General features: G+C 54.5%; 5 protein-coding genes across 5 annotated transcripts; 3 read left to right on the forward strand and 2 right to left on the reverse strand.

Moving 5' to 3' along the window:
• Positions 1 to 3,875: 3,875 nt before the first annotated feature.
• CCMA1212_010717 (putative transporter) lies at positions 3,876 to 5,422 on the forward strand (the record flags this gene model as incomplete). The annotated part of the gene is made up of 3 exons (XM_073707751.1): positions 3,876 to 4,019; positions 4,082 to 4,294; positions 4,352 to 5,422. The coding sequence occupies 3 exons, from the start codon at positions 3,876 to 3,878 to the stop codon at positions 5,420 to 5,422; spliced, it is 1,428 nt and encodes a 475-aa protein (XP_073553737.1).
• A 488-nt stretch (positions 5,423 to 5,910) lies between these two features.
• CCMA1212_010718 (DSC E3 ubiquitin ligase complex subunit 3) lies at positions 5,911 to 6,813 on the reverse strand (the record flags this gene model as incomplete). The annotated part of the gene is made up of 1 exon (XM_073707752.1): positions 5,911 to 6,813. The coding sequence occupies one exon, from the start codon at positions 6,811 to 6,813 to the stop codon at positions 5,911 to 5,913; it is 903 nt and encodes a 300-aa protein (XP_073553744.1).
• A 227-nt stretch (positions 6,814 to 7,040) lies between these two features.
• On the forward strand, positions 7,041 to 9,859 carry CCMA1212_010719 (Integral inner nuclear membrane protein ima1; the record flags this gene model as incomplete). The annotated part of the gene is made up of 4 exons (XM_073707753.1): positions 7,041 to 7,047; positions 7,440 to 7,621; positions 7,715 to 8,527; positions 8,615 to 9,859. The coding sequence occupies 4 exons, from the start codon at positions 7,041 to 7,043 to the stop codon at positions 9,857 to 9,859; spliced, it is 2,247 nt and encodes a 748-aa protein (XP_073553743.1).
• Positions 7,220 to 7,432, reverse strand: CCMA1212_010720 (uncharacterized protein; the record flags this gene model as incomplete). Its single annotated transcript, XM_073707754.1, has 1 exon — positions 7,220 to 7,432. The coding sequence occupies one exon, from the start codon at positions 7,430 to 7,432 to the stop codon at positions 7,220 to 7,222; it is 213 nt and encodes a 70-aa protein (XP_073553752.1).
• Positions 9,860 to 10,742: 883 nt separating the features above from the next.
• CCMA1212_010721 (Enoyl-CoA delta isomerase 3) lies at positions 10,743 to 11,658 on the forward strand (the record flags this gene model as incomplete). Its single annotated transcript, XM_073707755.1, has 2 exons — positions 10,743 to 11,059; positions 11,142 to 11,658. The coding sequence occupies 2 exons, from the start codon at positions 10,743 to 10,745 to the stop codon at positions 11,656 to 11,658; spliced, it is 834 nt and encodes a 277-aa protein (XP_073553753.1).
• Between the last annotated feature and the right edge of the window lie 712 nt (positions 11,659 to 12,370).

The raw sequence follows: 12,370 nt of genomic DNA on the forward strand, positions 1-12,370 counted from the left end.
CCGTGCAAGTGCTACAGCTCGCTCGTGGACAAGGGGTGCATGAGGCGAACCCGTTCGTAGTTCGTATTATCCATAGCCAGGGAGTAAGAGATACGGACTTGCAGTGAACGAGTGGTTTGTTAGTACGTCGTCCAGCTTGCAAGAAGAGAGAGCAGCTGAGGATGTCTGTTCGCCCCCTTGTCTTTCCTTGTCTTCTCGTCGTCTCGTCTGTTCTCGTGGTGGCTTTTGTCTGATCATGATGCAAGCCTAGACATTTGCGCCCGCTCTTCGAGCAGACAACAATGCGCATCCTGCGAATGCATCATATATCAAATTTGCCAAGCAGCCTGCACCCTTGTCAGCGGCTGTCCACGGGTTTTGACGCGATTTGAAAGCGCAGAATCTCGACGGCCTTTACATGACATACAACTAGTTCTTGTACGGGCGTAGCCAACATAGACATGCTTGATTGGGAAGTGCGGAGGACAGAGTCGCATCTCGTGGGTAGAGGTTGCAGGTGGTGGTGAATTACATCGCCACACCACCTTTTCTCCCTCTTCCCTCCTCTTGGCGCGTGCCGGCGTGTCATCGTTCGTCAGCATTTTGTCCGTCACATTGCTACCTTACCGCAGAGTAGCAGTGATGGCTACCTACTAGCAGCGATGGTTAATAGCAGTGATAGCTGGTAGCAGTACTTGTATGTAATAGCTACAGTAACAAGCAGCAGCGCGATCTAAGCATGGCTGCGTGAACATCATCCCCCTGCTCATGCTGCCCAGTTGCGACGGGGCATGCTTGTTCGATGATATTAGCATAGATTGGCCTTGGGTGGCCCTGCTTGCTGGCCACTTCTAGATGGCTGCACTCTGCGAGCGTGCTCACAGTTGTTTCCAGATTCCGTAAACCTGTCTGGGGCTGACAAAATGGGAATATCCTACGCGGGACTTGCGACAACATTGCGCGGGTCCGTTGCTCCGCTGCGCAGAGCGTCTCGTGTACTCGTATCAGCCTCGGCCGATCAAGCTGAGCGCATCCGTGCGCGCGTGCAGGCAATACTTGCTTCAAATGCTGGTACTACCCGTGCGAGCTTGGGAAACGTGGGAAGACCCAAGACCGGAGCATCGTGATCTGGTCCAGATGGTCATGTCGAAGCGGGAATCGCTTCACTCCTGGGGCGGAGAATAATGGTAGGGGCACCGGCTGAGTCGTGCGGCCGAGAGCGTCAACCGAGCTGTGCAAATCGCCTTGACAGCTTCCCTTGGCCCTGGGGACCTCATCATATCGTAGCGGGCTCTCCAGGCCCTCGAGTCATGCGGGCACCAGGTCTCGATTGTGCTAGCATTCTAGACAAGCTACTGCAAGAAATTGGCCGGGCAAAGATGTGATAGATCAACAACCCGGACAGCAACGGTCTGGCACAGGAGAGACTGATTTGCCGCACAATCGCCAGAGCTGCATCCGCCTTGGACCGATTTCCTGGGACTGGGTTTGAAGCATGAGCTGCAACAAGAGCATTGTTCCCCGCGCTCTCCGCGTATAAACGTGATACTCGTGCTTGTGTGCTGAGGAGACTGCTTTCTTGATACCAAACACAGTGCTCGTCGTGGGGCATCTTCCTGGCGAGCAAGGCTCTCAGCTCCTGGTCGCGTTCGGTTCCTTCGGCACCTGGCTGGGGACGAGGGCAATGACCCCAGGGAGCTGGAGATATGATCTTCTCGCTTGGCACGTGGCGAGAAGTCCGGAGTTATTCATGATCATCGGGACAGTCTGTCATGAGAGATGTTGATCTGGAACTTTTTGCGAGCATGAGTGACTATGTCCACTTCGGAGCCTTTGGCGATGAGTTTGTTGCGCAAGTTCTGTTGTCATTGTTTGCATCCTGTACCGCTGTGTGTTACTGTTCCTTTGGGAATAAGAGCACTTCCACTCCAAGGCGCAAGCATACCAGCGAACATGGCAAGGCACGCAAAGAGTTGACAACTTCGATCCCCATATTGCAACGGCATGGTCTGTTGTGTTCTCCGTAAACTGCTTCAATAATGGGTTGCAAGCTCCTGAGTCCGAGATTATGAAACCGGACCTAGACAAGCAACACGTTCTAGAATCAGCCAGTCGCTGAAATTGATAGCATGATCAGTGTATGGAATCGCCGTCATTTGCAGTCATACCTGGTACAAGCAGCAGCTGGTTGATGACATCGAGGCGGTCAGGCGGCTTGTGTTGAATTAAAACGTGTTACAGGTGAAATATCGTGCAGAAACCAGTGGGGTTCACCGCGGTCAGCAAAAAAGTACATTGCTCCGACCCTTGACTCGGGTAGCTGGGGCAGTCTCGACACCTCATCCCTGCCGCTCATCTCCTTGCTTTTGCTGAGATTTGCTGTGGAAACGCTCTTCTCCGCAGTGGATGGAGGTTAGCGGGCAAGCATAGCCTAGTGTTGGGACGTATTAGTTGGATGCGAGACGCTCATGACGCTCTGCCGTAGAACGTGATCTCACACAAAGAGCCTCCAAATTTGCTTCATACAAGGGGTCATACGGCGAAATGCCCCCCTGTGGAACTTTCCAATGGAGGGAATGGTAAGAGCCGGCTATCGGCCAGCGATTCAGACGCTATATGCAGATCGAAAGACACTGATTCGTAGTCGGTAGGCAGCAACAATGGAACTTGCATCTGAAGTTGGCAATGTGAGAAGTTGTCGATCAGATGCGTTGTGCAAGTCGGACGACTTCCACACCCCAAGCCGCTCCAACATGAGCCGCACGAGGCATCCAGGTTGCGTGATCAACTCTCGGGTGAGAATCAGAGCCTCTGTTTGAATCTGTCAAGGCGTTTGCTGCCATCGGCCTTCAAAGGGTATTTTTTTGTGAGATCCATACGAGACAGCCCAAAATTTGTCCTAACGGAGGCCCTATCGAGTCTTCGCCGAGACATCGCTTCAGAATCGAAGTTGTCATGCATTGGTGGCAGTGGTAACAACGAAGAGCTTTTCGTACCAGTCGCTTCAGGATGATGCATGTCAGTTGCTCGGAACGCCTGGCTGTGCCGTGCTGTCTTGTCAAATATTCCAGCATCAATTGACCGAAAGACAATAGATGATGCTTGACAACAGCTCGAAGCTCTTGGTAACAGCGAATCCCCGACTTGGCTATGGCGAGAGCGACCTTACATCTTTGAAGACGCTCCTTATGCCCGGTGCTACTTTGACCCTACAAAGCTCTTCTTCTGAAGCAAGCTCCTTCATACCCCGTCAGTACTATGCTCCATTGGGGGTTGCCATCTCAAATTCAGATGATGATAACTCACATTCCCCGAAGAGATTGCTGAGCGTATACTTGAGGGAATCTCTCGGCCAATCAAGCTTCAGTGGAGGGGAACTGCCGCTCATTCTTCCCGCTGCCGTATGATTGGTTGTTGGTTATTTCCAGAAGGGGACAATGGCCAAGAAACTGATCGAAACAACTCTCGTGTCGATACATTTCGAAAGCTTTGAGTGTCACAACTTGCTATTTTTGACAGACACCTGATGAGATTGAGTTATTCGGACTCATCTCAAGCATATCGAGCATACAGAGTACTCAAGAGCGCTGACAAATGGGCCATTTGTCATGAGCATTCCAGTATGGCCGATTGTTTTGACGGAGATAAGCCGTTGTGTCTTGTGCCCCTCACGAGTCTATTGATTGGATGAGGATCGGAAGTGCAGTGCCGTCAGGACAGAAATTTCGCCGCGTCTCTGTCAAACGCAACTGCTTTCTTATAAAAGGCGAGGGAGAAGAAGCGAGAGGACGCGAAGGAAGCGAAGAGTCAAAGCTGTTGAGCTCCAAATTGACCGAAGCTCTCTCATCTCAGAGACGTGGCCGACTGAAGGACAAAAGGTGCCGAAACGAACATCAATGGCCGTCGTAAGGGAGGAGGCCACGGCGGGCGAAGAGGCTTCGACCGGCCTCTCCAAGTTCTTTTGGACACCGCCGTGGCTGAGATGGAATCCAGACAAGAATTATGAGATGTCGTGGGCCATGGCCTGCTTCTTCGGATTTGTGCGACCGCCTGCTCTCGACATTCCGAGTGGCGATGCTGACTGACGATCGGGTGTTTCTAGGTGGCTGCTTTCAGTGTCGCAAACCTCTATTATACCCATCCGGTTCTCCACATCCTGGCGCAAGACTTTGACATCACGGATGAGCGTGCCTCGCTGGTCCCGACGCTGCTGCAAGCTGGCTATGCCACCGGTTTGCTCTTCATCGTCCCCATCGGCGACATTGTCCGCCGCCGGCCGATGATCATCAGCCTGGTATTCGTGACATCTCTGATTGTAAGTTTCAGTGCCCTTGCCCCTCCTCGTCCTGGTGGTTGACGCATCGAGAAACAGTGGCTTGGCTGTACTTTGGCCAAAAAGTTCGAAGTCTTCCTCGGCTTGTCCTATGTCGTCGGCCTCTTCACCGTCACACCGCAACTCATGTTTCCTCTGACAGTGCGCTATGCCCCTGCCCGACACCGACCCACCATGACTGCCATCGTCATGTCTGGACTCGTCTTTGGGATTCTGGTCGCTCGGTTGCTCTCCGGTATTGTGGCCCAGTACAGCCACTGGCGCAACATCTATTGGATGTCGTTTGGACTGCAAATCTCCATCGTCGTTTCCGCCTTGCTGTTCATGCCTGATTTCCCCGTGCTGAGGCCCGGCGCAACCTATCCTGGTATACTGCTGAAGATGGTGCAGCTGCCGTTCCAGCAGCCTGTGTTAACTCAGTCGGCACTCATTGCTTTCCTGCTCATGGGAATGTTCACCTCGTTCTGGACTACCTTGACTTTTCAGCTCGCGGGTCCGCCCTTCCATCTTTCGACCCTGGTCATCGGTCTCTTTGCGCTGGTGGGCATGTCGCCGGTTCTCTTCAGCCCCATCTTCTCGCGTCTCGTCATGACACGTCTCCATCCGAGCGCCACGTTGATCATAGGACATCTCATACTGCTCACGGCTGTCTCCATTGGAACCTTTACCGGTACGTTCTCGCTGGCCGGACCCGTGATCTGGGCCAGCATCGGAGACTTTGGCATGAATGTCGTGACTGTGTCCAACCGGATGGCGTTTGCAAACATAGAGCCCACTGCCCAGAACGCGGTCAACTCGGTCTACATGGTGTCCACTTTCTGCGGCCAGCTGTTCGGAACGAGCGTGGGAAACACGCTGTATGCAAGTGGCGGATGGATCAGAAGCGGCTCTTTGTCCCTTGGTCTGGTAGGCGGAGGGCTGCTGCTCGTCCTCGTCCGAGGGCCTCACGAGAAGGGCTGGATCGGCTGGTCCGGTGGCTGGGAGGTGAGACTCAAGAAGCTGCGCGAGAGAGAGGCGGAAGAGAATCAAGCGGCATCTGACGTGACGGCACATCCATCCGACGAGGAGGCGGGCATCCGGCTGGAGAGCGAGGCGACGGAGAAGATATGAAGCGGCATCAGGATTGATGATATCACGAGAGATGAAGATACACTGTAGAGGTTAGATATTGCTTTCTTTCTTTTCTTTGTTTGATGCATTCGACATGCTTAGGTAAGGTAATGGTAATAGATTCTCGGTGATGGTCGCTCTTTCCGTTTCTCTCCTGGTGAAGCCGGAAACTGGCAGTTGATGCTGGTTGTTTCTTGCCGGCGTTGAACCTCCTCAGCCGATGACGTTTGTCTGTTTCCAACCGCGTGTTTCGAGACGCATGTCAATGAAGGCTTCATACTGGTTCGCCGAAGAATTGCTTCACGTAGGACAGTCCGGGTTACGAACCACCGCGGAATCCTCGTGATTTAAATGGGAACCGTCTCCGAGCGTTGCAGAATAGCTGCCGCTGTGTAAAAGCATAGTATTTCCAAACAGTGAACGAGACGCTACGTGGCCGTGCCAAATCAAACGCCGAATCTCTCCTCCGGGAATATCTTCGTCAATACCTAGTAGTAGACGTTGGTGAGGCTCATCACCATCCCCACCAACAGGCTCAGCGCCACGCCAGAGCCCACAAACACCTGCCACTTCTCGCTCCAGACATCCGAGCGAAGCAACCAGGCCAGGCTGCCCAGGGGAAAGAAAAAGCCCACCATCATGCCGCGGATCATCATGTCCAGCACGGTCGACATGCCGTTGAAGTCGTCCTCGGCAGAGGCATCCGCCGAAGGGATCTCGCCAGCGTTGCTATCGATCCACGCATCCTCCATGCTGCGCAGAGTGTCTGGCGAGGGCATGGCGTCCGGCGCGAAGCCTTCTGTGCGGATGGAGGCGAACTGTGTGCGCAGCGTCTCGATCTCGGAGTGGGTGAAGCCTGTCTGGAGGAGGCGGTCGAATCCGCGCGGCCGGGGGCGTGTCCATGATGAGGAATTGCCGTTTGGGTGAGACGAGGCAGCGCTCGACGACTCATCGGGGGGGTTAGCCGCGGCGGCCTGCTCCTGGGCCAGTTCTTGAGGCGTCAACTCATCGCCGATGGAGCAGTTGATGTAGATCCTCACGGGAGCCACGGGAGCATCAACAGCCTTGCCCTTTCCCTTGAATTTGTTGCTCCAAGAGTCGCCGCTATTTGAAGGCCACGAAGCCGGAGGAGCTGGTGGCGGCTTGATGCTGGAGCTAAGGGAGGCAGAGTCGGAGAGGAGGCGGCCCTGGTAGATGAAGCGGAGGCGGTTGCGCGAGGAGATGCGCTCGCGTATGAGGTTCTTGAGCGACACAACTGTTGTGGTCTGTGGAGATGGAACGTCTAGATCGAGATCGGGGAGGGAGTTTGAGAAGCGGATGGTGAGATGGTAGGGGAGAGGGGCGGCTGATGAGCTCGGCGAGAGCGGCAACGCAGGTGCTAAAGATGCCATGGTGGTTGCATTGTTTTAGGGCGCCGAGGTCAGTCCAAGGAGGAATGGATACGTAAAATGATATGAAAGAAGAAGCTGAGGCGATGAAGATGTCAAAATAGAGTAGAAAGCGATATGCTTTACACGGGAGATGTGTATTGGTCTACGGTCGGTTACGTGAGTTGGTAGCGACCGAGTCTTGCGTTTGATTGGCGCTCTCGGTCTGGAGAGGTGAGGCGACTGGCCGCATGTATTGTACGGAGTAGCTACACCAGATGTAAGAGAAAGCAGACGCTCTCTTGGTCAAATGGAGTTCTTTGTGATACAATCTTCCACAATCGACAATCCGTCTATGCACATGTGATCCAGAAATCTACTTATATGTTTCTCCAAGGTTTGCTGAGATGTCATCATGAATTGACTCTGATTACCTAAGGTAGCGAGTAGGCAGCTCACCTTGAAGCTTGGAGCTCCGAGGTCTGCCGCCCCACTTGCGCGATCCCTGCTTGTTTGCAGAAAAAGTGGCGCTGACCGCCCGGCAGAATCGCCCCAGGTCCAAGTTTCCCGACACTCGGCCTCCAAGCTGCAGCATCAAATCGCCTTCATCTTCTGCTGCATCTGCCAATCCCGTCGCCGCCATCTCGCAGCTTATCGAGAGCTGCGCGGCCTCTTGCGAGCAACTCAGCGGCAGCACGGGCGGATCATGCCGCGCATGAGGGGGAGGCTGCTGGCCTGCTTCTACTGCGGGAGGCGGTCATCCATCCGCTACGATGGGCGGATACGCGACTTTCTGTGCACCAACTGCGATGCGACAAACTATCTCGACGAGGTTTGTCAACGACTTTCCTTTGTTCTCATGTCGCATAGCTGTGATGTGACTTTATGACAGTAGAGTGTCGATGGCTGACGGACATCAACGCAGAATGGCGACGTCACCGATCCCCCTGCCCTCGAATCATCCACGCCCAAGCGATTCGCCAAACAGCTACCCTCTCGACCGGCATCACCCACAGACAGCGTCTTTTGCGAAAAGTGCCTCAAGAACCAACGCCTGTTTACGAGATCGCTGGCGCAGTATTTCCCCGACGACCCGTCTCACCCAGACTACGCCGACCTCGAGCGCAAGTACTACCGCTACCGTAAAGATCTGGAGAAGCGCTACCCCCAGGTCTGTGCCGACTGCGCCAAAAAGGTCGAGGAGCGCATAAACCAAGCGGGATACACGGCGAAAACAGACCATCTGCGACGGATGATGGAGAAGAGCCGAGGCAGAAGGGCTCCAACGAAGACGACCCCCCTTGACGTGGCAAACGCCATGGGACGATGGCTGTGGTGGGGAGGCTTTGTTATCCAGATCGTCTGGCACCTGGTAAGCGCGTCGTATGTGCTGGACAAGAACGAGAGCGGCATGTACGACCCAGACGACCAGAGCTTCACGAAGCAGTTGATTACATGGTCGAACCGGTTTCGTGCTTTCTTGCCCTCGGCCGAGACCCTGATAGGATGGAGTATCAAGGCCGGATTTCTTTCTGCGTGGTGGAATCCGCACTTTGTGCAGTTCAACCGTGGTTTCACGCGGCATCTGATGGGGTTCACGCAGTGGTATTGCTTCCAGGGCCTCATCATCTTCTTCCGATACATCTTCCGCTCTGTTCTGGATATGCAGGGCGGTCAGGCGCAGTCCACGGGGGCGCAGCTCAGCGCGCACTTTGCCATGGCGTGCATCATGGCATTGGTAAGTGGCTGTCCTTGACTTGTTTCCTCCGTCGTTCTATCGTGGCGTTGTCACAGTGACGCGTCCGTTGGCTGACTTGAACTCCAGATTTACTCCCTTGCTAGGGGCTCGATCAAGGTTGACACGACCCCCCTGTTTGGCGTCACCGAGAGGACAGTATCTGCAAAACAACTGCCAACGCCGACACCCAGAAAGAAGATACGAGAACCAAGGACGCTCGCCGAGGCTCTGACCGAAGCACTCGAATCAGCAAACCCGTCGCCGGTCAAGACGCCATCACGGGTGCCGACTCTATCGCGGGTGCAGGATTCCTCGTCGGTTTACAATCCATCACCGCTCAAGAACTTTACGCCTCGGGAACCGCAGAGCCCGTTGCTACCGCCTCGCTTCAACCCACATCCATTCCAGACAACGCACGATGAGCTTTCTTTCGCCGGCTTCAGCATATCGGACAAATCGCCTCGAAAGCTTGTTCGCGGCCAAGACCCCGATGCGATGGACTGGTCCCCGGTGCCCAAGCAGATGCACAAATCTCCCTATCGCGCATTCCAGGACGCCCCTGTGTCCAAGCTTGGCGCCCGTCCTTTTGGACAAGCTCCCACGCAGCCAGATGCAGGGCCGTTCTGGTTCAAGGTGCCGTCGGCGCCGACGAATCCGGCTCAGCGATTGCGCAACCCCCCGAATGCCCCGCTGATCAAGAGGGCCTTTTCCGTCGAGCCAGTCAAGGAGGACAAGAGTTTCAGCTTTGGGAGAAGCTTCATGGACGAGAAACGGGAAGAAGTGCCTCGAGCGAGCAGTGTGGACTTTAAGAGTCCTAGCTTCTTTGCGCCAGAGCGCCCCGACGATACGGATGCGCTGGCGGATGCTCTTGGGCAGAGCTTCAGCTTCGAGAGCGTTGTTGGCGATGACCACTCGGACTCTGAGGAAACAGTCGTCAACGAGGAGCTGCCTATCCTTTCGAGCGGAGAAGCGTCTCACAAATACGACCTCTACTTGCTGACTGCCATCCTCCCGTCTTGGTTCCTTCCCCTGGTTATTGCGACTCCCTATACCCGGGAGGCGCGGCTTGCCATTCTCTCCATCGCGGGGATCATTGCCATCCGCAGCATTGGAGGTGCCACTCAACAGCTCCTGGGCGGCGAGTCCAAGTCATCTAGCTTGGCCATGTACTTTGCTTCCCTTGCGAGCGTGTGGGAGCTCAGCGCCGTCTGCTGGACGGGATGGCAGCTGTGGACGAGGGGCGTTGATGTTTTCCAGCATGGCGCTGGCGTGTTGGCGTTTATGCTAGCACACCAAGCGCTGAGGGGTGTTTCCTTGAGACGAAAGTCATGATCAGAGGGTGACTTAGGGTTGCATTTTCTAATTGCATCGTCTGCGAGGCGCAGTATATAGACTGAAGCATGCGGCCAATGAGCCGATGAGGAAGCAGGGGATGGGACTTGTTTTGTATAGGTAGGTCAGCATGGTGCAATGGGTACTGGGAGTTTTTGGGATAGAACGGTCATGTAACATACGACTAAACATTGTATAAGAGTTTGATATGAGTGAGGGCATGGGAACGGGCTGCTTTGATTGAATAACGAGGTCTAAATCTGGATGAATAACAACTTGCATTCTGAGCTGACTCCGGTATATCGGGTGCGTAGTTACACACCGTCCATAATGTTCCATAACGGATGCTGTCTCCCAGTTGACAGAGTCATCGCATCTTCCTACTATCTATTGCCATCGTCTATTGCTGTCTCCTTCTTCCATCGTCACCATCACACAATCATTGTCGGTGTTGTTCCTCGGACATGCTCAACCAGAAATGGCTTAGCGCAACATACTGCTCGGTACGTACCCCATCACCACCATGCTTCCACCCGCGGATGACATGTGATGCAACAACGCCAGACAACTCAAGTTGCCTGTTTGATAATCCAACAACTGCCCAGCAAGCAAAGGAGTCACTTTCCAAGTCGTCCAACGCATCCTTTCATTCCGAGCTTACTGCAATCAAAGTCCATCACAAATAGTAATACCATCGTGTTCCGTCAAGACTAATCTTCCGGTCCCCAATAACCCTTGGCCTACATAGATGCCGAGGTCCAAGTTTACCGCCCTCCGTCATCACTATAACACCAACATCGTCAACCTCACTCCAGATCCATCTCACTCAACCCTCATCTTCATCCAACACCATCAATCCACCCAGCTCAATCAACACACAAAAATGTCAACCCCCCTCTTCACAGTCCCCATCCCCCCCCTCGGCTCCCACCCCGGCGGCTCCATCACCCTCACCGAGCCCCAGCCGTCCGTCTACCTCCTCACCCTCGTCTCCCCCCCGGACAACCGCCTCACCACGGCCGTCTGCAAGGCCCTCCTCGCCGCCCTCGACCTGCTCGAGTTCGGCGGCCACCCGCCCGGCGTCCTCGTCACCACCAGCGGCATCCCCAAGTTCTACAGCAACGGCCTCGATCTGCAGCATGCCATTGACACGCCCGGCTTTTGGGCCCTGTTTTACTCTGTCTGGCACCGCTTCCTGACGTATGAATCTCGTCCAATCTCATCCACACTCAATTCGTACACATGCGCAATAAGTCCATCAGCTGACATGTCTCACTCAAAGCTTCCCCATGCCCACCATTGCCCTCCTCAACGGCCACACCTACGCCGGCGGCCTCATGCTCGCCATGTCCCACGACTACCGCCTTGCCCCCTCCCCACGGGGCTTCCTCTGCCTCAACGAGGTCCTCTTTGGCGCCGCCCTCCAGCCGCCCATGGCGTCCCTCTTCCGGGCGAAGCTGCCCTCCAACGCCATCTTCCGCAAGGTCGCCCTCGAGGGCCACCGCTTCACGGGCGAGGAAGCCGTGGCGGACGGCCTCGCGGACGGGCTCGCGCCTAAGGGGTTGGAGAGCGCGTTGGAGTTTGTGAGGGAGAGGAGCTTGATTGAGAAGCCGAAGAAGGGCGTGTACGGGACGATCAAGGGGGAGATGTACAAGGATTTGATTAGGGAGTTGAGGGGGGCTGGGCTGGAGGCGGAGGATGAAAGGTTCAAGAATGAGGTGAGGAGGGAGGCGGAGAGGAAGGAGTTTGGAAAGGTGTGGGTTGAGCAGTGGCGGAAGGAGAACAAGGCGAAGCTGTGAGGCCGTTTTCCTTTGGCGTGTATGGTGTTAGCCCTCACTCTGGCACATCCATCCTCTACGTTGATGCTCGGAACGGACTTGACGACGAGGGATCAAGTGCCTTCCCTCTCTGTGTGCCTCGGAGTATCTTCTCCGACAAGTTATCGTGGCTGAACTATTTCGGGTTCCCAGTTGCAGTTTTTGTTGCCAATGGGGGGGTTTTTCCTTCCCTATCTCTCCTACAAGTGGCCGTTTTAGATCCAAATTTTGGCGTTGATAGCTTGCTCTTTAGCTTTTTTCTGACCAGTTCGGTGGCTTTCTCAGTTCCGTTGCCCCTTCCTCTTATTGCGTTGAATGATAAAAGTTGCTGCTATACCCAGCGGGCAAGGTAGGAGTAATGTTCATGAAGAACCGACTCCCTTCTCTTATCAGGATAAGGTAAAGAAATTTGGCGTAAACCCCGATATGTCGCTTTGCTACCGAGCTCTGTAGTGTGGCTTGTTGGATTGACTTATTTTTGTTGGCCCTGATGTTGCAAACTCTACCTCTTTCCCATTTGTAATCCCCATCTCGATAATCTTCTGAGAAGGCAGTTGAAGCTCGCTGGTATTGCTGCTGGTTTGGGACATGCGTCGGTAGTCTGTTGATCGAAATGACTTTGAACTCGGAGCATTGCTTAAGCGAGACAACTGGTCCCGTAAATTCTGTAGAATCCTCGTACGGATTTTTCCCC

This window comes from Trichoderma ghanense, assembly GCF_004382785.1.
Source record: "Trichoderma ghanense strain CCMA-1212 chromosome Unknown scaffold_30, whole genome shotgun sequence".
Lineage (NCBI taxonomy): Eukaryota > Fungi > Ascomycota > Sordariomycetes > Hypocreales > Hypocreaceae > Trichoderma > Trichoderma ghanense.